The sequence below is a fragment of the Podarcis melisellensis genome (assembly GCF_964234715.1).
Source record: "Podarcis melisellensis genome assembly, chromosome: 11".
Classification (NCBI taxonomy): Eukaryota; Metazoa; Chordata; class Lepidosauria; order Squamata; family Lacertidae; genus Podarcis; species Podarcis melisellensis.
In genome coordinates this window covers 41771865-41795697 of record NC_138543.1, presented here as the reverse complement: position 1 = coordinate 41795697, position 23833 = coordinate 41771865, and the positions used below count along the sequence as shown (strand labels likewise).

Below are 23833 nucleotides of genomic sequence, written 5' to 3'. Positions count from 1 at the left end.
CTGGTATAGTAACTGTGTGACTACTTCCCAGTTCAAATATTTCCTTGGCCACAAATTCGCTGAAAGTGGCCTTAAGTCGATAAGGCAGTGGATATCCCCCCACAACATCTGGATAACAATACCAGCTCGCTTTGCCCAGCTCTTGCAATAGATTATTGGGGTGCTGTGTGTGCAGTACTCTGAGCCAAATATGCAGAGCAAAAGGGGGGTGCAGTGAGGCCTGTAATCAGCCTCAGGTCACAAGAGACCCTTCTGCATCTTCATCCGTTGTGACTTTGAGCAGAGGGTGGAAAGCCAGCGAGCTTATCAGGCTTTCTCAATGGCTTATTATTTCCTTAGAACATAAGGCAGAGATAGCCAACCAGGCGCCCCCCAGCTGTTCTAGACTACAATTCCCACCAGCCTCAGCTCTGGAGGGCCCCCCGTTGACTTCCCTTGGGGGATGGCGTAAGGCTAAATCGGAGAGGCAGAACGTTTCAGTGGCAACATTTACAAGCCTGATTCATAAGGAAACGAGCAAAGTTTCAAAAGAGTCAGTGTCTGGGAAAACACCACCCGCTACGTGCGCGCGTGTTTTTTAAGGGAAGCCAGAATAAATAAATAAAATATCCGGCTTTGTCAAAACCGTGCGCGAACACCGGGATCCATCCAAGACTCTGCCGCTACCTGTTTTCGACAGGAATCCCGCATTTTTAACGACGGTTCCCTGCAGAAGCCTGGCTTGTTTTATTCCTTCCTCTCCGTGCATAACGGCATCCGCCATAAGAGGGCGCTCATCAACCCCGCATCAGGCGAGCTATTGAGAAAGGGGGGCAAGGGAGAGCGCGGCTGAACTGATTTGGGGGACGGGGTGAGACGGGGAGGGGGCGCGCGGCGGAGGATGCAAAGAAGCTTCTGAAATTATCAAAATGCCCCGGAGCTCGGCAATAAAGATTATAATGGCTATACTCACCACCGCCACCAGCACCACCCAAATATGTATATATATATATATAAATTGCAAGGAAGAGGTCAGTCATTTACCAGTCTGGTTGTGAATGGGTGTGACGGGGGGAGGGGGGGATATGCCTCGGCGTGGTATTGTGATTCATGCCCATTTTTCAAAGGCGGGCCGTGGCCCAGTCTGAGGCACCCAAACAACTGTCTTCTAATATTAGCACGGCTGTATTTCTAGATCTATTATAGTCTGTCCAGACAGATCCCATTGTAATGGGATCTTTTATTAAAAGATTAGCACTATCTCCTGCAGTTGGTGGAAAAAAATCTGTTATCACTGAGTTATTTGCAGTTGTAGGAAGGGGGGTTGGTGGGGGGGCAGAGAGAGAGAGAGAGAGAGAGAGAGAGACTTGGGGATGGAGGGGGGAAGAAGGGGCAGACGGGGGGGATAAAGGGGGGGAGTCTGAAGAAGGATCGGCCGGACTTCGGTACAAATCCCAGTGACCTGGCAATAAGCAAGAATGTTTGCCTGCATTTTTTGCTGTCTGTTGCCCTCTTGGTAAGGGCCGGGCACTGGACGAGGCTCGGAGGAGGTGGGCTTTTTTTATTGTTGTTTTTAAAGAGGCGGATTTTTGAATCAACACTCCCCATTTTTTTCCCGTTAAGTAATCGTTTGGTATAAAAGGAAATATCGCCTACTCAGTTTCATTCAGCGGTGCCAAAAAATGTTATTATAAATGAGTCCGCCAACTCTTCTTGAAAGAAGCCGAGAAGAATGCCAGACAGCGCTTAATAGACTAGCAACGCTGCAAAAGTTCATTAGGCCTGTTGCAATCGCGTCCGTCCCGTCTCTCCGCCTCCCCCGTCGTAGAGGAGGATGGCTTATTATTTTATTCTTCGGGAAGAGGGACCGCCTACGTCGCCTCCCCATCGCCAGTCCCTTCTCCTTCTCCTTCTTCTTCTTCCTCCTCTCCACCGCCGCCACCACCTTCCATTGCAACTCCAAAAACTTCAGACGCCCCCAAGTGAAAAGACTCACACTTGGGTATTGAACCGGGCATTAAACTTTGATTTGTTTTTGACGAGTCCCAGAGAGGGCGAAATATGTGCGCGCCAGACACTTAACTACTGTTTGGAGGTGTGAGGGTTAGAGATTTATGAGTAGCCACAACATCTGGGGCGCGGGGCTGGTGGTGGGGAGACGGCGGGAGGGGTGGGGAGACCGTGCAACACTCTCCCCACCCCACCCCCGTCCAGACACTTACAGGGAGAGGGGCGCAGGAGAGACAGACAACGAGGACAACGCCAAGGCTTCGTCTTCTTCCTCTCTCGGGAGGAAAACTTCGTGGCTGCTCAGTCGCCGTCTAGCTCAGCTGCACCTCATTGCAAGCATATAACTCTGCACACACAATTCTCTTCCGTTCCAAACGCAATCGCTGTTTTGCAACTCGCATATCATCCCACCCCCCACCCCACCCCCCGGCCAGGTTGGCTTGGGAAGGGGCGAGGGAACTCGGGTGGGAAAAGCAGGCGCTGCAAACCAGCGAAACGGGCTTTCGAAACAGACTCCCTAAGAAGTAGCGTCTCCTGTCTAAACGCGCCTCTCTCCCCCTTCTTTTCCCTGCGCCCTGGTTTATTAGTGAAGTCAGGGGGTGCTCTGATAAGCTTTCCCCCCCCCTTTTATTTTAAGGCTACTAGAAACTGTTGTTGTTGGCTTCAGACACACGCACACAAACCACCACAACAACGAACGCTCCTTCCTTTCTGCTACCGCAGACGGTTAGAAAGGTGAGGCGAGTCCCTTTGGGTAGGTAGGGTCGCTCTAACCGCCAGTGTGGCGAGTGGAGTGCCTGGCTTGCGGAGCGTAAAGACTAGATGGGCGCGCGTGGCTGTGTGTGCCCGCGCGCGCGCGCACCTAAAAAAAGGGGGGGGTCGGATCATTGGAAAGGGTTTCACACTGATTCGCACTCAACTTTTAAAAATCTCCAACACTCTTCCCCCCCCCCCACCTCCGAACACACACAGACACTCGCGCGCGCACACACACACACATTAGGAGACCGCCCACCGCAGAGCTAAGACCCCATAGATTTAAAGAGAGGCAGCATTCAGAGCCTGACGTTCATTCAATAAGCAGGCTTGTCTGTCTGGCGTGCTCTTTCGTTTCCCTCGTCTTCCTCCTGCTACTTGAGAGGTTGCGTCTTCTCTTTCCGCTGGAGGGAAATAACTAAGGATGTTAAACCAGAGAATCTTCCCGGGCATGGTTTTTCTCCTACTGTTTTTCTGCCACTTCATGGAAGATCAAACAGCACAGGGTAAGATGCGCTTTTACGCCTTTTTAATGTGCAGATGTGCCTATTCTGTCATCCGTCTGCCTAGAGAGAGTCTGTCTGTCTACCCTTTCTGCCTTCTTCCCCCACGCTTTTCTCCAGAGACTCCCGTCAGATGAGCTGACTGTGGAACTCAACGGGGCATGCCTCTGAGCAGACATGTCTGGCATTTTGCATGTCTACGGCTGCCGTCTCGGACATAAATAAACAAGTCCGTTCAACTCGTAGTGGGACTTACTTTTTTGGGTGGAAAGGTGTGCTTAGGATCGCTCTGTGCGGGCTCCTTGGCACAAATGGCGCAGAAGTGACAGGGCGATCCGCGTTTGGCCGGGCAGAGAAGCTAGGCGCAATCATCATTAAAATCTTGATTGCCTTCATCATCATTAGCTCTAGCCCCTTTCTCAATAGCTTTTATCTTGCATCCCTAACGCGCTGCAGCTTCAATGAGCCGCTGCACCAGCTCAGAACTTTTCTGAGTTCGACCACCACGGAGGTCTGGTTTTGAACATGTGTGAATCTGTGTGTGCTCCCGCGCGCGCCTGAGAGAGAGGGAGGGAGGGAGGGAGAGGCTGTGCAGTTTTGTTTTTGTTGTTGCAGCTTTTTGGTAAGGTTGCTGTTTAATTTGCTAAAATCATCTTGGCGCGACGAGGATGGGAATATGGACTCCGAAAGGAACTCATTATTATAGCTCACACTCCTAGAGGGAAAGAGTTTTTTCAAGTTTGGGTAATTGTTTTATGTGCCCCTGCTTTCCTCCAGTTTTATGCCATTCTGTGAACTTTGGCAAAGGATATCTTACGGTGATTTTTTTAAAAAACAACAACAACAACCCACAATGTAACCACGTATTTTCGCCCCCATCTCCACTCCAGTATTGATTAGATGTGGATTGAGGGGTTATTAGGATACTTCTACAGTTTAGGGGCATTTATTTCTGTTTCCTTTGTGAATGATTATGCCTCCCTTGGTGCTATATTGCAACCTTAGACTGGCAGCAGCTAAAATACGATAATTATTATTACCATTACTATTTTGAAGTTTTGAGGCGGATAGATTTGGTGCTTGGGACCACGTTAGTCGTGTGTGTGTGTGATATTTCCTTCTGAATTCTTTGCTCTGGCAAAATTCCCATATGGATAAAGAAGCAGAATCGATTGCCACTGAGTGTTTGGAGGAGTCACATTGGTGGTTCACGAGGGACTGGCCCCCCCTTCCCCAAATTCTTCAATCTCAGAGCATGGAGCGACAGGTCTAATCAGTGTCCTTGGTTCGGATCCAGAAGCAGCAGCAGTAGACAGCCGCAAGGTTGTTGTTGTGGGTAACCGTGTGTTTGTGTGCGCGTATGTTCCCCCAATTGTTTTTCTCTAGTAAACCCGTGTAAACTTGTGTAGCTTAATCCGATTCTTCTCCGCTTCCCTCCTCCTGCGCTTAGCAGTACGCGTGCACACTTCGGTCACTCACTACTCCACTACCAGCCATCTAGTTCTTCTATTGATGAAATCAGCAAAGTTTGATGATTTCGAAAGACTACGGTTTTATCATCGCTGCTACCACCGCTGCCAAATCCTATACTTTGGGTGGAGGAACGGGAAAGACTGTAGTGAAATTTCCCCGTCGGTTGTGTGTGTGCCAACTTTTATGTATGAATTAAGCAAGGGGGTGGAGTGTGGGATGGACAAATGAGGGGGAGATAGTAAGCGTCATTTTTTTCTTATGATCTTCTCCGTCCTTTTTTTAAAAATAATAATAATTCCTGAGATCTATTTCGCACCCTTGCCACGTGCAATCAAGTCTTTTCGGGCCCCCACCCTACCCTACACGCCAGACTCCCCTCCAAAGCTACAGCGCCTTCTCCATATGGAAAAGTAAGACGTCAAATTGGCTTGATCAGGTTATTGGAATGGCGCTTCCATTTGGTCCAGAGGAGAAGCTTCAGGTTATGAAACCGGACAAATAAAAAGTAAACAGTCTAGTAAAAGTCAATGAAAGCCGCACGTGTTGTGTCTGGGTCACTGGTAACTGACATTGATATGGCTGGGTCTCTCTCTCTCTCTCCCTCTCTCTTTCTGAATGCAGCTGGGAATTGCTGGCTCCGGCAAGCCAGGAACGGCCGCTGCCAGGTCCTCTACAAAAATGGTCTCAGCAAGGAGGAGTGCTGTAAAACCGGCAGGCTTACCACTTCTTGGACCGAGGAGGACGTCAGCGATCACGTGCTTTTCAAGTGGATGATTTTCAGCGGGGGTGCCCCGAACTGTATCCCTTGCAAAGGTGGGGGCCTCTTAAAAATAAAAATAGGAAAGGACTGCATTTCTTCCCCAGGGGTATTCACATGTTGCATTCAATGAGTTGTGTGACAGCTTTGTACCTGTGTCCAGTGTAACGTGTGAATGAATCTGTTCAGTTGCACAGTGCTGAGTCAGACACCATTGGTCCACACTGACCAGTTGTGTTTGCTCTGACCAGCAGCGCTTCTCTCTCCAAGGTCACACAGGCAGAACATTTCCCCCAGTCCTGCAACCTGAGAACTCTTCTTATCCCTGAAGCAGTCAGAGGTTGGGCTTGAGTTCTTCTGCATAGAAAGCTCTAAAACTGAGTTGCCGCCCCTTCCTAGGAAGGAGGAGTCTTCTCACCCCACCCACCGCAGCCTAGGGCTTCGTAATTTGTGCCAAGGCTCAGAGCCCAGGCATCTGTTTTCAGTGCCGTGGGCTCAATCCTTTTCCACCCTGAGATCATCTGGTGAAGGGCGGGTTATATGCTGAATAACTAACTAACCATGTGATACATGTAGCAAGGCAGAATATATTAAAGTGTCCCTGAGCTGATAAGGGTGGTGCTGTGGGTTAAACCACAGAGCCTAGGACTTGTCGATCAGAAGGTCGGCGGTTCGAATCTCCGCGACGGTGTGAGCTCCCATTGCTTGGTCCCTGCTCCTGCCAACCTAGCAGTTCGAAAGCACGTCAAAGTGCAAGTAGATAAATAGGTACCACTCAGGCGGGAAGGTAAACGGCGTTTCCGTGCGCTGCTCTGGTTTGCCAGAAGCGGCTTAGTCATGCTGGCCACATGACCCAGAAGCTGTACGCTGGCTCCCTTGGCCAATAAAGTGAGATGAGCGCCGCAACCCCAGAGTCGGTGACAACTGGACCTAATGGTCAGGGGCCCCTTTACCTTTGCCTGAGTGCATTTGCCTTGCCGTTTGTTGACTAGCAAGAGCCCTACAGTAACAGAGAGGGCTTCCAGATCTCAGGTTGGTGTCTCTAGACAGTCTGCCATCCAGTGTCTCCTTCTCTACAAGAAAATAAATGCATTGACCGTAACAGCTTCTCCTTATAATAGACGTGGCTATTTTATTTTATTTTTGAAGGAGAGTTCCTGGGGCTCTAAGACTGCCTCGAGCTAATTCTAGATGTGTTTAGGGGCAGCTAGAGTGAAGCAGAAATAAATTCTGCATGTGCTCTTCATACCAGAGTCTGCAGGTAGGCTTGCCAGCAGTTCCCCCTGTGCCTCTAACAGCTGCACAACAAGCAGAAGTTTGGCAGGCCACCCTTTCCCAGCCAATTCATCTTCATGCTGGGAGCAGCTTTTTGCCACATGGCTATTATGGCCACGGGGGCCCTGCCAGGAACAACAACAACAGCCCTGTTCTTCTTACTGACCACTGGAGTCCAAAGCATGCTGTGATGAAGACTCAAGTTGAGCTCTGGTTACATGGGGGAACATGGTGTGTGAGTGAGCATGAAAGAGGAAGGTGGCAACCACTACAAACTTTCTTTTAGTGGCAACAGTGTGCAAAGCTCCATAGCAACTTTTGCTCACCTGGTGCTTTCCAGGTGTTTTCCTGCACTGGCCGGGGCAGATGGGAATTGTAGTCCAAAGCATAAGGAGGGTGCCAGGATGGTGAAGGCTGTTTTATAAAGAACTAAGGTGTAGCAGGGGACGCAGGTGGTGCTGTGGGTTAAACCACAGAACCTAGGACTTGCCGATCAGAAGGTCGGTGGTTCGAATCCCCGCGACGTGGTTAGCTCCCATTGCTCAGTCCCTGCTCCTGCCAACCTAGCAGTTCGAAAGCACGTCAAAGTGCAAGTAGATCAATAGGTACCAGCGGGAAGGTAAACGGTGTTTCCATGCGCTGCTCTGGTTCGCCAGAAACGGCTTAGTCATGCTGGCCACATGACCCAGAAGCTGTACACCGGCTCCTTCGGCCAGTAAAGCGAGATGAGCGCCGCAACCCCAGAGTTGGCCACGACTGGACCTAATGGTCAGGGGTCCCTTTACCTTTTAAGGTGTAGCAGCAGCTCACTTACCCAAGTATCTTGGGCAGGATTATTCCAGAATAATAATAATTTTTAAAAGAAATGGATCGCAGCCAGGGCTTTTCAGAGAGGCACGTGCAACCTTGGGCTGTCTGTAACTTAAATGACCTCCCCAATGAAAGAGGGTAGAGAACAAAACCCAACAGGTCAGGAGTGCTGGATGAGCAGAGAAGATACTGCATAGCTCAGTCAGTAGAGCATGAGACTCCTCATCGCAGGGTTTGGGCCCCATGTTGGGCAAAAGATTGCATGGCAGTGGGTTGGAGCAGATGATCCTCTACAATTCTATTATTCTAACGGACTGGAGAAAGGGAGGAGCTGAGGCAGATTTCCTCAACGAAGCAATCTTTGACATGCATCTCACTTGTTAGTCCTGCGCATGCAGTTTCTCGTTGGAGATTAGCCCCTTTGGCATGCCATCAGACGATTAAAAGGATAGCATGGCCCACCTTTTCAATGGAGGGGGGGGCTCTAATGTCTGTTGCTACTGCCCAATGCTTGCTATATTGCAGGCTAATAACTGGGGAGTGCACAGACATTATTTTGTGCCTCTAGCACCAGAATAAGGGGCATTTGGGAAGGAGTGGAGTGGATCCGGACTTGTGCGTCACGTTGAAAGCATCCGGCTCAGCAAACGGGAAGATCCTGTGTTTTTATTTTATGGCCTTTTTGCTACGGCGAAGGGGAGAGGGGATAACCTTCCTTATATTCTGGGTCAGCCTGTGGTTGTTTGTGAAGCTGTGGTGAGGACTCTGGGTGTTTAATTAAAGCAATGTCTCTGGGTTTTTCTTCCACCCACCCCCAACACTGCCCTGCTCCCTTTCCCGTTTCCTCTTTAGAAACCTGTGAGAATGTGGACTGTGGGCCTGGGAAGAAATGCAAAATGAACAAGAAGAACAAACCTCGGTGTGTCTGTGCTCCAGATTGCTCTAATATCACATGGAAGGGCCCAGTGTGTGGCTTGGATGGGAAAACCTACAAGAATGAGTGTGCCCTTCTGAAAGCCAGGTGTAAAGAGCAGCCTGAACTTGAAGTCCAGTACCAGGGCAGATGCAAAAGTAAGTTTGCAACAAATCTGTTCTCTGGGTTGCATGCTGGTGGGGGAGAAGGTATATCTGGAAAATCAGAAGTTGCTGGTGCTCCCGGTATACTACTTATCATGGTATATAACGCAGGAGATACCAGTGCAGAAAAGTGCTTTGTGGATTCTAACGCAAGTTCCCCCAAGAAGGACTGTGTACTGGCCATACATTTAAAGCACATGGCTTCCCTTCTAAAAAAGGAAAAAGAATCCTGGGAACTGTAGTTTGTTAAGGGTGCCGAGAAGCCTGTCCTACCCATGTGTAATGGAATGAGGTGGTAGAGTCCTCAGGGGGTTGGCTCAATTGTTCCTCTTCAGGCTATAGGTGGGGAATGCCACTTGAAAATTACCCTCCCCCCAACCAAAAAACAATTAACATGTGTACAATTAAAACATATGTGCAATTAGAAAGCAAGAATCATCCTGGAGAATAGTTAAAGCTGATCCTGCCCTAGTTGTTTTCATGTGCTGGGAGCTGTTACTTTTTCCAGAAGAGAACATTCACAGTGTCACACTCATCCACACAACAGGGGTGGATGTTGGTAGTATGGCACCCTGGGTGAGAACAAAATTTGGCGCGCACCCCTCCCCACCTAAATATTTCTTATTTTCACAATAATTCCTTTTGATACAGTTGCTTTTTATGGCTCTTCTCAATAGGGACCCATATAAATATAAATTATTATTATTATTATTATTATTATTATTATTATTATTATTATTATTATTTTGTGCCCTCTTGGCTTGGGATGTAGAGGATGTGACACCTACTTCAAGTTTTGAAAACAGCAGTGCTATCCATGTTGTGGCTAGTAAACCAAGCAGGGGAAGGGAACTGGATCAGGCCAATAGGCCTTATGTCCCCTTTGCCACCACAGATAAGGGAGACTTAAAACACAGCAAGTTCATTCCCTGCCCCACCCCCACCCCGCTGTGTTTCAATTCACATTTGCATGGTGTTGTTCACACCAGACAGGAGGCAGATGTGTCTTCGCCTGGATGCGCATGGCTTTGCAACCTTCTCCACCTGGAATTCCTGCTCTTGCAGCTGTCATCTGCTTCATGTGTGGTGGCTGTCTCACACATACACATCCTTCTTAAGTATGAAGTAAATGCGGCTAGTCATATTGAAGCTCTACATGGGGCTATCTTTGAAGGTGACTCAGAAACTCATAACTCATCCAGAATGTGGCCGCCAGACGGGGAACTGGGAGCAGCTGCCAGGACTATATAACTCCAGTCCTGAAATATCTACATTGGCTCCCAGTACGTTTCCTAGCACAATTCAAAATGTTGGTGCTGATGTTTAAAGCCCTAAACTGCTTTGGCTCTGTGTACCTGAAGGAGCATTTCCACCCCACTATTCACCATCGACACTGAGGTCCAGCTCTGAGGGCCTTCTGGCAGTTCCCTCACTGTGAGAAGTGAAGTTACAGGGAACCAGGCAGAGGGCCTTCTCAGCAGTGGCACCCACCCTGCAGATGTCAAGGAGATAAACAACTACACAACCTGCTAAATACATTTGAAGGCAGTCCTGTAACAGAATTTTATATCCTGTTGGAAGCTCCCCAGAGTGGCTGGGGCAGCCCAGTTAGATGAGTGGGGTATAAGTAACAAATTACTATTATTGTTGTAAGCTGGTTTGAGAAAAACAGCAGTTTACCTCAAGAAACTAGAGGATTCACCTGGATTGCAACAAACACCATGCATATGCGACCTCAAAAACTGGAAGTGGGAGCCCACTCGATGAGGACTAAGTAGTCTGGCTTGTTTTTGCCTGCTCACACTGATGTGTGGGACAGACAGATATATTTGTAGGGGTGGAGCAGGTGGGCCAGAATGGTTTGAGGAAAAATAGGCCTAATTAGCCTGAGATGGGCTAGAGACTCCCCACCACTGAGACAGAGTGGCTATCTCTTCACTGTGTTCATTTCCATTTAACATAAAAAGCTTATAAACAACTTTTCAATGGTTGTTGTTGGTGCCACATGTTATTCTAGGCTGCTTGGTGGTGAAGGTGGCTCGTGTTGTTGCTAACAGGTCGTTCTCCCTGTCTATTCTTTCAGAAACCTGTAGGGATGTTTTGTGCCCTGGCAGCTCCACCTGTGTGGTCGATCAAAACAATAACGCCAACTGTGTGACATGCAATCGGATTTGCCCAGAGCCTACGTCCCCTGAACAGTATCTCTGTGGGAACGATGGGATCACATATGCAAGCGCTTGTCATCTGAGGAAAGCGACCTGCCTGCTCGGAAGATCCATCGGTCTAGCCTACGAAGGAAAATGTATCAGTAAGTACCATGCATTGGGGAGGGGAAAACCTGAGAGGCCTGAACGAAGGAGGCTACACCATCCAACTTGGGATCTGTGCCTCATGGGTGGAACCAGATATTGTGAGGGGAACACAGGACTCCCTGCTCGGTGTCTAGTGGAGAGGCAGCCGCAGGAGAGAACTGGCAGGTGGAAGGAGTGTTTATGGAGGCACCTTGGCTCAGTGCTAGAGCATCTGTTCTGCAGGCAGAAGATTGAATCCCTGCCATCTCCAGGCAGGGCTGGGAGAAAACCCAGTTTTGATTCCTGGAGAACGGCTGTCTGTCAGTGTAGACAATACTTGGCATAAGCCACTTCCTATGATCCTGTGTTTAACCTTTACCCTGACCAGTTTTCCTCTTCAAGTCATTTTAAATAGATTGTCCCCCATCTGAGGACACACACACCTCCTTTCTGCCCACAGAACCTCTTCTGTGTGGGCTCTCCACCAGTTATCTTGGTAGGTTTTCTGAGTTCACCTCAGATGAGTGAGGGCCAACTGTATCTACTGAACAGTGAGGAAAATATTGTTTTATAGAATCACACTGCAGCAATGTAGCACTTTGAACACTCAAAAGGTGCTCTATAAACTTTAAATATTACCATTTACTGTTGTTGTAATCCCCATGCTGCTTCCTCTTGTCTCACGGGGAAGTTTACCAATGTGTGGAGCAGCAAATGGTTCTGGAGCTACCCTATTGGGAGCCAGAGAGCTTCCATCAGTCACCTTAACAAGAAGGGCAATGAGCGCCATGCAACAGCCAGTGTCAGAAAGTGTCTATTCAATATTGGCTGGATGAGACACCTGGATTTGGGCAACCTGTAAGCCAGAGGAACCCTCCAGAGTGGAGAGAGGCTGCTTTCAGGGTATCTGTGCCCATCAGAAATAGGTGGCATAAGCCAGCAAGGCAAATATATATTCATTTACATTACACACACTGGCCCCCACAATGATTCTGTGAGGTGTGATTTACATTTTAAAGTTAAAGAACTAAAGGCTGTGAGAGAAAGAGGGTGTGAGATAGAGACTTGATCAAGGCAACCTGATGATTCTGTGACAGGGATCTTATTTCAAACCACCTTTGCCTGCTCTCAAACTACATTCCTGTTACAATTAAGATGGCAAGGTTTAGATTAGGGGTAAGGAACCTGCTGACTAAATAGTCTATCATTGCTAAATGTTGGCTTGTGCAGGTTGGGGCTGATGAGAATTGGAGTCCAACAATGTTGGAACCTCAAGTTCCCCACACCTGATTTAGTTGCTAAATTGCTTAGATGAATCGATTTTAAACAATTATATTGACATAAAAAGGTGCCCTGAGGTCAACTTGAAAATTATTTTTAATAGCCATAGCTATTAACACTGCAGATAGAAAGTATCATCTTGCAAGAGGCATTCTCGCCTATGTGAAAAGGAAATGCCTCTTACAAAATTCTGCCTGCTCCAATGTATGTTTATATCAGTCAAACAAAATTTCAGCATGCTTCCCTCTTAAGAACTGCTGTGGCTTTTTTCCTCTCATGGGAAAATGTACATCAGTTGATGGGACAACCCTAATACATATACTCCATGTCAATGACTTGAGATGTTAGGAAGCTGCATGGATTCCTCCATGCTGGCCTCTGCACCACTAGTATGGGGTGGCTCCACTGTGGCACAGGTCCCATGCTATCATACCCCCTAACATTTCTCCAATGAAATTAGGGAGGTCCCATTCCATAATGATATATATATATATATTACTATTTATACCCCACACATCTTACTGGGTTGCCCCAGCCACTCTAGGCGGCTCCCAGCATATATAAAAACACAATAAAACATTTTTAAAAAACCTTATACAGTAATACCTCTGCAAATGTCTGCCTCATCTAGCGTCCATTCTGGCAAACGTCCACGGTAAACCCAGAAGTGCATGTGTGTGCAGACACAGCACTTTGCCCTGTGTCCTTTTCGGCTAGCAGCCGGGGCTCCGGAATGGATCCCAGTCTCAAAACAAGATACAACTGTACAGGACTGCCTTCAAACAGCTCGAGGGTCAGATAACTCCATAACCTCCAACGTTTCTCCAACGAAAATAGGGACATCCTAGGGGAACGTGAGACATTCTGGGATCAAATCAGATAACTGGGATGGCTTCTCTAAATCAGGGACATCCTTGGAGGGTCTGTGCTATGCCCAAGTGGCCGCAAAAGCTCATAAAGCCCTAAAATAGGGCTTTCCATTGTGGGGAGCCACATGGTTTAGAGCCACTGGATCCAAAGCCCTGTGCATCCCCCAAGGTCCCCTGCCCCCACGATCCATGAGCTGATCCAACTAGTATTTGGATGTAGTGGTAACAAGTAGACATCTGTAGTGTTGCATTGTTGATCAATTAAACTATCACGTAATAATAATAATCCTCTAAAATTTCTCCTTCATCCGGCAACCATAATCATTCTAATACAATCTCTTTACAACAGAAGAGGAGCAGATGGCTGTTTAAGTGACAGCAAGGGGAGAGACTCAGGAGTTGGGCTGGTGCTGAAATTCATAATTCCAGACTTGAAAAATGCAGATTTGGGTAACTCCAATAGGAGACTAGTATTGTGAGCCCAAAAACGCAAATTTGGGTAACTACAATATGAGGCTGGTATTATGAGCCCCAAATTTCTTCTCCGGTTCAGATTTTAACCTGAGTCCAAGAAGACCTTCAGTCCTCCCTTCCATCCTATCACTCCACCAAGGCTGGAAAAAGGTTTTTCTCATCCCTTCTTTCTCTGATGCTATGGCTATGCACGCTACATGGCTTCACTACAAACTGTTATTTCCCCACTCCTATGAGAGATCTAGATTTTTTTAAAGGAGAAAAGCTATTTTCGGTCCATGTAAAATAATATTCCCCATGAATTGTTGTTCAGGCAGTTGTTTCTATTGGAATCCAGTTGACTTCAACACTGAAGCCATGTGGTCTGAAAACATCTTCAAAGATCTGGTATCCTCATGTATTAGGGGTTCCAATGGGAGGTGGGCCAAAGATTTGTCCTCAGTAATTGTCAGCTGAATTAAATAGAAAGTTTTCTTGAACTAAAACCTGGATTTCTGGATTCCAGGAATACATTCCTACTTGGTTTTTAAGTAATTTTGGAACTTTTAGCATTTTCTTCTGCTGCGGTTTTGGTGTGGAAGATGAGGAATGGAATGTGTTGTGCAAGGGGTGCACCAGTTTTTCTCTACTTTTTGGTCAAGACTAGCCATTTCAGTGGCATGGAAATTTCTACAGAAAATCCACTTTTCTAATTCCATTTACCTGGCTGCTATATCTCTGCCATTTCCCCTTCTTGCTGCAACTTCTTGCATCTTCCTCATAGATCACCATACCCAGTGAGGAATTAAGTAATGAGCTATCATTACAACTTTGCAAAGCCAGTCAGATTCGTATCACTGATGGCAGCTAAGGGTCAGGATAAGTGAGGGCAACTGAAACAAACCTTTTTGCAAGGAGTACCCCCCAGAATTGAGACATTTGTCACTGGCAGAAATACAGTCAAAAGCAGTTAATACTTCTAGCCCTAGTTAACTCTATATTTTTTCTACAAAACCCAGTTCCCTGATGATTACAGTATGGAACTTGAAGATACAGTGGTAGCTTGGGTTAAGAACTTAATTCATTCTGAAGGTCCGTTCTTAACCTGAGGTACCACTTTAGCTAATGGGGCCTCCCGCTGCTGCCATGCCACTGGAGTACGATTTCTGTTCTCATCCTGAAGCAAAGTTCTTAACCCGAGGTACTATTTCTGGGTTAGCGGAGTCTGTAACCTGAAGCGTCTGTAACCCGAGATACCACTGTAGAGGGGTGGGGTTGCATGTGATAGGAGACGGCTTTTGCCTGTTTCCACAGAAGACATGCTCCTCTCCATCTTCCAGAAACTTTCTCATTAACCTTGGAGATGCTTTATAACTCTGTCCTATTGGGGAAACTTGGGAGTTCAGGTCATTTGTTAAAGTTGTGCTCTCCCCTTTCTCCAAAAAAGGGCAGGCTTTTGGGGAAAGGGCTTTTTAACCTCGTTCTCACAAACAGTGGATAACACGTTAAACTCTCAGTGCTGTACCTTAGTGTAACAAATCCACTTAAAAAAAATATCAACAGACTTTCTGCAGTTAGGAAAGTGACAGGGAAGTACACTGAAAAGTGTGGGATGAAGGAACGATTAACACAAAGCTGTATAAACACTGCACAAGCAAATCAGGAGGTCAACTGGGGAACTGCAGAAGATGAACAAAACAAGGGGACTTTCATTCATATTCACCTCTCTTATGCCTGGACCATTGAGAAATGCAATTTCCGCAGTGCTAGACACAGCATGGGGGAATCTAGATCTCCCACAGGAGTGGGGGAATAACAGTGCAGCCATGTTAGTGTGCATAATAGCCATAGCATCAGAGAAAGAAGATAATACAAATTTCAGCTGAAGGTTGTACAACTGAAGCCAACGGCTGATGTGATTCCCTATATAATTTACTAATTTGATAATCAGCTGCAAATTATATATCTTGTACTGAATTTATGGACAGAAAGAAAGGCAACAGCTACAATCTAAAAAGCACTTTGCATGTGGCCAAGATCTTAGATTTTTAACTTTTTTTAACAGCAGCTCTCTCCGTGCCCTGCCTCACCACTGCCCTATACAGTCACATACACTATACACTCCATGCTAAAACAATAAAGACTGCAGTAGATCTTTCAAGGTAAATAAATTTAGCCTGATATTAGTGTTCATGCACCACAAGCCATTGTACTGATTGCATGAAATGTTGTCCTCAGTTGGCTGTAAACATTGAAGCTAAAAGACCTTGACTTGCAAAATGTACAGCCTGTGACATTTCTACGCAAATTCAAACATAGGCAAAAATGAATACAGTAACCGTTCAAGGCAGAGAGGTTTCTGATCACGCAATCTCCCCTTGCTTTGCCGTGCTAACCTAACACCTAGAGTGGGAGACAAAACTTTGATCTTGTTTGGGCTCCTTGCTGTAACACGAGCTGATTTTGCAACTCCTTCTGGTGTCATAAGTGGTTTGCTACATTATCTGACCCTTCTGAGAATGCAGAGCTAGTCATTCAGTGTGACCATTGCGGCTGGGTCTGCCGCTGTTTATAAAAATAGAGGACTAATTGAGCCCTAGAAAGCAAGATGCTTCTCCCACCCTCCCTCCTTCCCTCTCTCCTCGCATGCCTTTCCCTTAAAAATCCTATTCTGATCTTTGGTCTCAAAGATCAAGCACAGGGGTCTTGGGACCAGCAGCAATTACTAGTTTATAACATTGTGCCAGCACTAGGAGCTGTCCCTGTGCCCAGAGTTGGCTCAGCAGCTCATGTGGAAGCTGTTACATTGGCAGTAGGCCACTACCTCTGACCTGGAAGATCAGTATGACACAAGAGCCACATAGCCCACTTCTAAGTCCTCCAGGGTTCCATGGGATTTGCTCCCTAGAGAGTATGCTTATGATTACGGATCTCAGTGGCAAATGTGTGTCACCAACACCCCCTTTATCAGGCAACCCAGGGCCATTTTGAAGGCAGTCATGTGTGTTTCCTTTTACTGTATTCATAGGGAATGGGCCTAAAAATTCACCTTGAATCTCTGCCTTTTTAAAACCCTGGTTCTTTTCAAGGTCACTCTGAATTCTCTCTGCTTTGAGTTGTGTTTCTAGTTCCCAGGCACTGTGTCTAAAACAACTCTGTGTTTCTTCATTCACTTGTAATGGAGAATCTAACATTAGCTAAAACTTTTCCCTTATTTTGGCCAGAGTGGATGAAGTTTGTAGGCACAGTAGTCCTTCCAGAGTGAATTATGCCTGTCAAATTGTGGATAAATTGATCCAAGTGGGGTTGTTGTTTTTTTTGTGAGGGACATAAAAGGGATTCATTTTCGTCCATAATCCTGAGTGGGCGGGTCTGTCTTTCTTTTTGATGTGGCACTTCAGCATGGGAGGGAAAGACTCCTGAATCACTCTGATTCACCTGGTTATCCAGCCCACACAGAAAGCTGACACTCACCCCTAGTGCTTTCCTATAGTCAGGCCCAGCCCTACCACTAGGCAAAGTGAGGAACCCGCCTCAGGCAGCAGATGCTGGTGGGTAGAAGCAGCAGCCACCCAGAGTTCCTCCTGAGCTCTGCAGCCATTCCCTTGTGTTGCCATACAGCCTCTCCTGGCCTCTCTAGGTGTGGTGAAGAGTATTATCCCATCATTAGTGTGGAAGTAAGAATTCAACCACCAGCACAGTTGGTTTCTGTGTGTGGAGTAGAGGAGTGTCACTACCTTGTCCTTCACCCCAGACAACATAATTTTAAGGGCTGGCACTTTCTGTGGTGGCTGTTGCCGATAAATCAGATTTATAGGACTTGGCCATGTCAAGGGTTTCAGCTTGAGCCATTACACCCAAAGGCAAGTAGAGTAAAAGAATCTTAAGGCCAGCAAAGGAACAGATGGCACTCCTCAACCTTCCATGTTCAGAAAGTAGACCAGGCTAGCAAATGAATCTTGTTTCAAAACAGGAGAAGGAACATGATTTTGCACCAAACAGGAGGATAGCAGTATAGCTTATGGGGTACAGGGCAGGTTGGGTAGCCCACACAGCTCTGTCATCCATCACCTCACTGCTATGCCTCTCAGTATCCAGCATCATGACCCTGTCTCTCTACCTAGCCTGAACAGACAGCACTGGAGGCTGGTCTGCTGGGATGAATGGAGCTTTGCTCTACCAATCTTAGTCTGTCCTCTGTCAGCCCCCCACCTCCTAATAATCAGTCCAGAGAGTGGCACCAGCAGTCAGATTCCTCCTCCGCCTTCATCTCTTCCACTTGCAGAATTCAGTAGGGAGGAGGATGGAGACAAAACTAGAATTAGTTGGCCCTGCCTATCATTGTCTCTTGTTCTACCTGCCGTTGACTCTGGTTGCATCTACGATTGGCCTCCCTGCTAGTCCTAAGGGGCATCAGCCTCTGCTGATTGAGAGTGTTGGATAAGGAAACCTCTCTGAGATTGCACTCACAGCCTCCAGTGCCTTTAGCTGAAACTCTCCCTCTTCTAGCTAAAACTTTCAGCCAGGGCCCCACCCTCCATCAGAAAACCAGGAGACAAGTAAAACTCAATTTTAAGTCCTAGCTTCTCTCCACACCTCCAGCTTCACTGCCTCCTGTTGGGCAGTCACAGGGTTGTTGGTTTTTGGGATCATCTTTGTGACCCTGCAGAAATTGTCAGAATATAATTTCACAGTTACTTTGCTTTTGTTCTTTTTTTAAAAAAAAAAAAAGCAAGCAAACGTCAACTTCTTTCCCCTTCCCCTCTTTTTCTTTTCTTTTTTTAATGAAAATCTCTTGTAGAGGCCAAATCTTGCGAAGACATCCAATGCAGCACTGGGAAGAAATGTTTGTGGGATTTAAAAGTGGGCAGAGGCCGGTGTGCCCTCTGCGACGAGCTCTGTCCCGAAAGCAAATCGGATGAATCTGTTTGTGCCAGCGATAACACCACTTACCCAAGCGAATGTGCTATGAAGGAGGCAGCGTGTTCACTGGGTGTGCTTTTGGAAGTAAAGCACCCAGGATCTTGCAACTGTAAGTGAGATTTTTAACCTTCCCAGGAACGGTTATCTTCTGAAGGCAAAACAGCCCCCAGTTTAGGGAAGACTGACACCCTTATTAAACATGAAAGGGAACATGAGAGAGATCTTATGCAGAAAGATTTATATATTATACAGACGTCTTGTGGTTCGTAAGGCATAACAGATAGCCAACAGCGGACATTTTGGGGAGCCTTTTCTCATGGTAGGAAAGGGTCTGCTTAACATCAGAGGGCTGCCTTAAATGCATCTTTCGGGCGATTTCCTGCCCTCTCTTAATATCGTTTGCTTCAGTGTGCTTTGCTGTTTGCTTTATTAACACTTGGCTACAATCTAATCGCACCCTCCCTCCCCACTCCCTCCTGCGACCCCCCTAGCTTAACACTTAACCACGTGGGCTGCTGTCTCCTTGCAGTTGCCTCTGAATGAAGGACTCAAAAAAAAAAAAAGCAGTTTAAAAAACCTAGAACACAAGAGCACTTTTTATCTAATTTCAGGAATCTGCCAATAAAACCTGAGCCATTGAGTCTTCAGAACTTGCTGCAGTTATGACTTCATAGATTATGTAACACACACACACATGCACACAAAAACTTTATTGCGTAACAGCAGATGCCAAAGCGCATCTCACTACAAGCCACGCTTAAAAAAACAAAACAAAAAAAGAGTAAAAATGCAACTCTCTATCACGGCTATGCAGGGGGCTTTGAAAACATGCTCTGAGCTGCTTCTGCGCTGTTGTTGTCCGTGTTTAAACAACAGCTCCCCTGTATTCTCCTATCTAGCCATTAATGAAGATCTTGACGAAGACGAAGAAGACGACGACCAGGACTACAGCTTATCTTCCAATCAGTGGTAAAACTTCCATCACTTTTGGAACAGCCATTGGGCAAGAAATACAATGTCCATACTGTACATAAATGTATGCTTATTTATTTGGGGAAGAAAAAAGTATACATATAGTTGAATCTTGTAGACATTTATTTATACTGTGTCATGTTTTATAATTTATACATAAAAAATGTCCGATTGACTGTACACCTTTTTTTTTTTTTGGAAGAAATTTAATCGTTATGGGATGAACAGTGTTATTTATTGTGAGGTCTCTTGCCTGTATAGTAAAGCTTCTTCTTTTTTTCTTGTAAACTATAAATCCATTCCTTAGAGCTTATCCCCCCCCCATCCCCGTCACAACTCTTCATAGCCTTGTTTCTGCCAGTGTTAACTCTTTTCCACTTTAACAAAACTTTGCATGTCAGTTTCCTGTTACATTTTAATTTATTGCATTTCCTTGCCGGTTCTGTACATACATCCACAATCCCTCGGGTATTTGTTTACAAGGAATCTTGACTGACCAAAAGGCGCTGTAAACTGACTTAACTATAGATTCGGGGTGCAATGATGCAGTCTTTAAGGAAACCTCTTCCCCTTGTTTATGTTCTTCTGATTGATTCATGTTATTGAGGTGATCTCAATGTACTGGACATTTCTACTGTACTATGAGAATCCAAACCCAAAGATCGGATTATGAAGGCCGTTAATAGCTATATGGCTAAATGTAATGCGAGCATAATTTTTTATTGGGGAAAAAATACATTGTCACATGCATCAACGTTTTATTTGATGTTTCCTTTAAGATAGTCCTGCAGTTCCATTTTTAAAAGTCCTTTTCATTTCTCATTCAAAGTGTTCACAGAATATTATATCAAAGCTTTATCAGTTCAAGTTTCTTGCTTTTCATAATACTTTTTTTTCTGAGGCAATTTTATATTTTCAAACATGGCGAGTTAAATATAAATTCATTTAAATATATAGTTTTGTACTTTTCTACCATGTAAATGTGCAATGTATATAAAAGTTATAATGTGTATTTGTAAATAAATTATGAGTGAAAAAAATAAAAAAAATGGATTTCTTTTCCCTATAATACATTGGCTTCAGTTATTGGTTGCTTAATGTGGTTCTTCCCCACCACCACCAAGGCTTTTTGAATGTGGAGGGAGTTAGTTTCAGAGCTGGCTTCCCAACTTGGTACCCTTCAGGTGTTGAACTACAATTCCCATCATCCCTCACCATTAGCTTTGCTGGCTGGGAGGGATGGGTGTTGCAGTCCAAAACAGCTGGAGGGCACCAGGTTTGCAAATGCAGGTTGTTATTTCGAGCCCCGGGAATTGTCTGAAGGCCTGTCAACTTAAAACTAAGGACGTATAGCCCTGGGCAGTGTCTGAATGGAAGACCACGAGGTAAATAATAATCATAATAATTTATTATTTATACCCCGCCCATCTGGCTGAGTTTCCCCAGCCACTCTGGGCGGCTCCCAATTGAGTATTAAAAACAATACAGCATTAAAATCCCTTATATGCTACTTTGAGTTCCATCATGGAAGCAAATTTGTACTTTCCTTTGGGCGTGAAAAAAATATCCCAATCTAGTGCTGGATGAACTCTAAGAGTTGGTGCTGACAGGGTTTCAAAATGGCTGCTTGCCTCATCACATGTGGTGAGCAGGAATAAGCGTCACATGATTGGGAAGGGAAGCATTTATATGCTGGGAAACTGGTGGTGGTGGTTTTCTTTCAGATGAACCAAATAGAAGTGGACTATAATAATCTGTGGGCTAAGTAATTTTTGCAGTATTGGCTGGTGTGGAAGGGTGGAGTCACCCTCCAAACACCAGTGTCGCTGCAGATAACCTGGATGGGGATTGGGCAGGGCTATGGTGGAGGCAATCCAGCACTCCCACCTGAGTGAGCCACCCCCCAAAATGTTTACAACCCCACTGCTCTGCCCTCTCAAGTTAAGTTCCGTACCACTACACTGGCCACTAGTGGTCTTCTGGAGACCTATTTGCAGCAGTGCTTTAAAACTTATCTTCATATGGTGAATTTACTACTCCCAGCCATATCACTTACTGAACTCACCGTGTGATTTGGGGCCACATTGGTGATGATCAGTAGCAGAAAGCAAAGGAAAAATTTCACTGTGTGATGGTTCAAATTCACATAGTGGATTCCAGTAGATCATTAGAAATCGCCATGAGATTGCAGGCCTCTGGCAAAATGCCTAGCATAGGACTGGAGAACCTGCATCCCTCCAGAGGTGTTGCTGTTCACCCCTGACTATTGGCTGAACTGACTGTGGCCAGAGGTTGTAGGATGAGAGTTGAGGTCCAACAACGCAGGAACCATTGGTTTCCCATTTTTACAGCTCTGAGCCATAGTAAACCTGAAGAAATGAAATCTGAACTTTAGTTCACTGGGGGATATTCAGTGGCGGAGGAACCCTCTCTGGCAACCAGGATGGCGCCACCCATACAGACTGCGCATGTGCAGCATCCCATGTGTGCGCACTCCCTACAGAATGCCGCACATGCACAGTCCGTATGAACGGTGCGCGAGTGGCGCCCATACAGACTGCGAGCTCCCTTGCACGCTCTACAGCTGAGGGGAGGCAGGGGCCATCTTGTCACCCCTCCCAGAGTGGCACCCGGTGTGGCCCGTCCCCTCCACACACACCCTCCTTACGCCACTGGGGATGTACCGGTAAAAGGAACAGGGTTTGCGGCAATACTGACATTTTAAAAGTGATCTATTAGAGTTATGGGAAAGTGGTAAACAAGCACAGGTCAAATAATTTTATCTGCTATTATTTATTCAACCACGGTTGAGTAAAAGGGTTGCTCCAAACAGAATAAACGTTCCATTCTGGTGCAAAGTCACATTTAGATTCTAGAAAATTGTACTCTAACTTACTTCCAACGTCTCATATTGAGCCAGTGTGCAGTAGTGTTTAGAATGTTAAACTAGAACGTCAGAGATCCAGGTTCAAATCCTTACTCAGCCACAAAGCTCATGGGGTGAACCTTCACCTAGTCACGTTCTCTCAGTCAAACTCAACTCACAGGGTTGTTGTGAGAATAAAATGTGGGTTATACAATGCCCTCAGCTTCTTGAAGGAAGGCTGAAATATTGTGATAAATATTGCAACAGTGACAGCGTTTGTTCCTCTTTATGTCGTTAAGAGCTTAGTTCAGTTTCAAGAATCCTTCCAGGGACTCTCTCTTTATCCTGTAAAACCATACAATGTCAATATAACCATGTATTTTGCCTGCATACAATAAAGCTTTTATTGGTGGACACTGGGATTGTGAAGTTTTAATCGCATATTAACAGGTCTACTAGCTGAGGAATTAATTCCTTGCACCTAGTAGTTCTATGCAAACCTAAAATGATAGCTGGATTTATTTATACTTGGTAGTCTACACAAAAATATGTGAATAGACACCACTGGGCTGTATCCAACACTGTCACTCAGCTGGCAGTAAGATTTCCATCAGTGGAAGCCTCTGGAACACTCTGGTGCAATGAGCAAAATGTCAGCAAAACCCTTATCAAATAAAGAATGCCTAACTTCTGGGGAACTCCAGAAGGGGAGTCAGATTAGTCTGGTACAGCAAAAACAATTTAGTTTTCTGAAGCACCTTCAAGGTCTATTTTGGCAGAAGCTTCAGGGGGAAAGTATCAGCTTTATCGGATGCATGAACTGTTATCCTCACTTGGCAGACACAGATAGGGAAACTAATTTTGTAAACAGTGAGGCCAAAAGGCCATGAAATGCGAGAGGTCCAGGAGATCTGTGACGTTTGTATTTAGAATTGTAGAGCTGGAAGGAACACCAAAGGTCATCTAGCCATAGTTGTCAATGCTTCTCCTTTTTTAAGGGAAATTCCCTTATTCCGAATAGGATTCCTCGCAAGAAAAGGGAAAAGTTGACAGCTATGCAAGTAAGATTTAGAATATGATAGACAAAAATGGAGTGAAAAGTTGGGGGTGCAGATAACAAGCGATATATGGGAGTCATGTATAAAATCAACAGAAATAGCTTCTATGGATCTAAGACTTATTCAGCAGAAAATAATATTCAGAATCCACTGGACTCCAGCAAAACTTTACCAGAAGAAAATAACAAATGCAGACAACTGCTGGAGATGTGGAGGTAAAAATGCAAACTTAGTACATATGATGATTGGCTGCCCGATGATAAGATCAATTTGGTGCGAGGTGAGGATATATATAACAAGATTAATAACAAAAAATGTTATTTAGGGGATTTGAATTTAATTCTAAATTATATACCAGAAACGTGGGAGATTACAAGGGGTAAAAAAAAAATGGATAAACCATGCCATTATTAGAAGCAAAAAAACTTGTTCTGATGAATTGGAAGAGCCGCAAAAAGATCCCATTGAGCACATGGATTG

The 23833-nt window shown here is 45.7% G+C and overlaps 1 protein-coding gene across 2 annotated transcripts; it reads left to right on the top strand.

Annotated features, from left to right (window-relative positions):
* The first annotated feature begins 3012 nt into the window (after nucleotides 1–3012).
* On the top strand, nucleotides 3013–22709 carry FST (follistatin). Of its 2 annotated transcripts, none has more exons than XM_081929971.1 (6): nucleotides 3013–3251; nucleotides 5343–5534; nucleotides 8416–8634; nucleotides 10724–10948; nucleotides 18336–18566; nucleotides 19069–19350. In XM_081929971.1, coding segments are annotated over exons 1-6 (951 nt in total). In that variant the 5' UTR covers nucleotides 3013–3169; the 3' UTR covers nucleotides 19071–19350. The 2 variants fall into 2 exon arrangements, with proteins under 2 accessions (XP_081786097.1, XP_081786096.1); XM_081929970.1 differs by lacking the exon at nucleotides 19069–19350 and adding an exon at nucleotides 19357–22709 and having other exon boundaries at nucleotides 3015–3251.
* Nucleotides 22710–23833: the final 1124 nt, after the last annotated feature.